Source organism: Triticum dicoccoides, chromosome 3B, assembly GCF_002162155.2.
Source record: "Triticum dicoccoides isolate Atlit2015 ecotype Zavitan chromosome 3B, WEW_v2.0, whole genome shotgun sequence".
Taxonomy (NCBI): Eukaryota; Viridiplantae; Streptophyta; class Magnoliopsida; order Poales; family Poaceae; genus Triticum; species Triticum dicoccoides.
The window spans coordinates 125,688,864-125,691,698 of NC_041385.1; the positions used below are offsets into that span (position 1 = coordinate 125,688,864).

General features: G+C 44.8%; 1 protein-coding gene across 1 annotated transcript; it reads right to left on the bottom strand.

The window, feature by feature from the left end:
• Positions 1-1,357: 1,357 nt before the first annotated feature.
• Positions 1,358-2,175, bottom strand: LOC119275113 (17.5 kDa class II heat shock protein-like). Its single transcript, XM_037555911.1, has one exon. The coding sequence runs from the start codon at positions 2,073-2,075 to the stop codon at positions 1,587-1,589; it is 489 nt and encodes a 162-aa protein (XP_037411808.1). The 5' UTR covers positions 2,076-2,175; the 3' UTR covers positions 1,358-1,586.
• Between the last annotated feature and the right edge of the window lie 660 nt (positions 2,176-2,835).

The following is a 2,835-nucleotide window of genomic DNA, read 5'->3' on the forward strand; positions in this document are numbered from 1 at the left end:
TTTTGTTCCACCTAGAATAGCATGAAAGTCATTCATTGAAAAAAACATAATTTTATAACTTTTTTCAGAATTGCTATTTTTCTTCCCATATAGGGTGCTCCTACACCCGAGAGCCAAAGGTGCTTGTCCCTGCTCTGGGGTGCAAGTGCACCTGATATGATGTTTTTAGTAATTCCAAAAAGAGTCAAAAAACGATGAAACATTTTGGTAAACAAAGTTGACCTTCTATTGTATGAAAATATCAAATGAAGGCCCAGCTCCATGGGCCTTAATTGAAAACTATGAAATTCAGATTTTCTAGTTTTAAAAAATTATGAAAAAAATACACATATACCTAGAGACAAAGTGTACATGTGTGTAATTTTTCATGTCAAAATACGAGGGCTTCAGAAAGACAATTTTGTGCATTTTTAGCATATGTACTGTTGATCCTCAAAGTCTACAATTTTGTGCAGCTCGAATTTTAAGGCATTTCATCCTATAATTTTACACAGATACACATTATATCCTTGTAAACATGTATATTGAGTTTTATATTTTTTTTACTTTAAAAAATTGATTTTTTTTAAAATTAAGCCCTCTATGGAATTCAGTCTCCAAAATGCCATACTCTGTTGTATTTGTGTAAAAACTTTGGCCAAGAAATGACTTTCATGAGAAATGACATTCACGGTATTTTTTTAGAAAAAAATCAACAATATATACAAGTCATCATTCACGTTTTTCATCGTCGGGTTTTTATTTTCCGAAGTCGATGGGACATTTTTTTCTTGGCATCACAGAAGGTCAAATTTGTTTTCAAAAATGTTTCAGAACTTTTTATGTTTTTTTGGAATTACTTCCAACATATGTGCTCACACCCGAGTACCATGGCATTTCCCAAGTTCTGTCGAGATAAAAGAGGTTTGTGCATAAAACACATCACTCTTTTAACCCCCACGCAATCATGGCTGCTTTATTTTTCGTTGTGTCAAAATAAATGTATTAGAAAATCAGTTCATAAATACACTGAATCGGTTATCTCAAATATCCTCATACCTCGATCAATCGAATTTGGAGATTCTCACATGTTTCATTCAGGCAAAGCAGAATAACATTTCTGAATTCTCAATTCTAACTGGAATTTCCTTTTTCTATCCTCCCAAAAGGCAGATATTTGTTAAGATGAAAATGCCAAGACATCCAGGATTTTTCTCCCCGGTGAGAGAAGCACTTCAGAACTAGTTCGTTTTCCACCTAATCTGCTATTCCACATGTTCTGCTCTTATCCAGTTTTCCGTTAAGTTACAAACACAGCTTTCTGAATTTTCAGAACACTGAGAAGAAACGAACATCTTGGATTTTTCAATAGAAAATGTGGCCAAGAGAATCGCATGTTTTATTCAGGCGAAGCCGGAGATCATCCTCATTTCCATTAACGAAACATCAAACCATCACCAGTGCGCACGAATCGATACGACACACACTCTCTCTAGCAGACGAGATCAAAAGACAGAGAAACCATCACTCATCATCACAGGAAACTCAGTACCCACTCAGCCACTCAAACTCTGCTTCGATTCGACGCGCACACAATGCATACCAGCTCAGGCAACCTGGACCTGGATGGTCTTGGGCTTCTTGGGCTCGGGCTGCGGCAGCTTCTCGACGGTGACGGTCAGCACGCCGTCGCGGCACGCGGCGGAGATCTTCTCCATGTCGGCGTTCTCGGGGAGCACGAACTTGCGCATCAGCTTGCCCATGCGGCGCTCCATCCGCAGGTACTTGGCGTCCTCCTCCTCCTCCCTGCTCCGCTCGCCGCTGATCACCAGCACCCGCTCGTCCTCCACCTGCACCTTGATGTCGCCGGAACCCAGCCCCGGCATGTCCACCACGAACGCGTACGCGCCCGGCAGCTCCTTCACGTCCGCCGGGGTGGCCGCCATGGCGCGCGCATCCCGGACGTAGGCGCGCGTCGGGCCCTGCTTCTCGCCGCCGCCGGCACCGGCTCCGCCGGCCTCGCCATCTGGGATGTCCAGCAGGTGCTGGAGCGCCGTCATCATCGGGTTCTCCAAGCCGAACACCATGCCCGCCATTCTCGCTCGCTGATCTCGAGCTCGATCGATCTCGTCGGGTTGGATTGCTTGTTGAATCTTGTGGAATGCTTTGGTGGTGATGTGATGGCGAGGAGGAGGGAGTTTATGTAGGTCGCCGGAGGCGGGGAGTCTGGAAGGTGATGGAAACTTCTGAAAGGTGGTGGAACGAGCGCGGAGCAGTGGGGAGTCCTTCGACCGCTGATGGAGAAACTTCTAGAGGTTCGATGCGGTCGCTTGGGCCCCACATGTCATTCGGGGCAGGGCAGAGATATTTATTTTAGGAGAGAGATATATTTTTCTAGGATAAGGCATTGAGAGATTTTCGTTGTGAAAAAGACGCACACAGAGATTTTTTTAGGGCCAAAGGGAATGTTATTCACAATTAGTAAACGTTGCATGTGCATCACGCACGTGTTTTTTTAGCATCAGTACAGACACAAGCGCTCATATACACGCGCATACACTCATCCCTATGAGCACCTCCAAAAGACTGAGCCGGCATATCATCTTGAAATTTACGAAGTCACCGTAGACGCCTCGTCGTCGACGGGAACGTCTCTCCCACTGAAAGCGCATCGCTGGAAATCCTAAAATAAATTCAGAAATAATGCGAGCACCAAGATTTGAACCCTGGTGGGTTGGGAATACCGCTGTCCACCTAACCAACTCAACCGCAGGTTGATTTTCGAGAACAATAATCATTAGTGGTAGGGGCGCCACCTATGGCGCCTCTTGAGAGGAAACTATGCCCATATTTTCA

What these genes read in the sequence shown, in the direction of transcription:
- LOC119275113 (XM_037555911.1), bottom strand. Translation starts at nt 2,075, where the DNA reads ATGGCGGGCATGGTGTTCGGCTTGGAGAACCCGATGATGACGGCGCTC.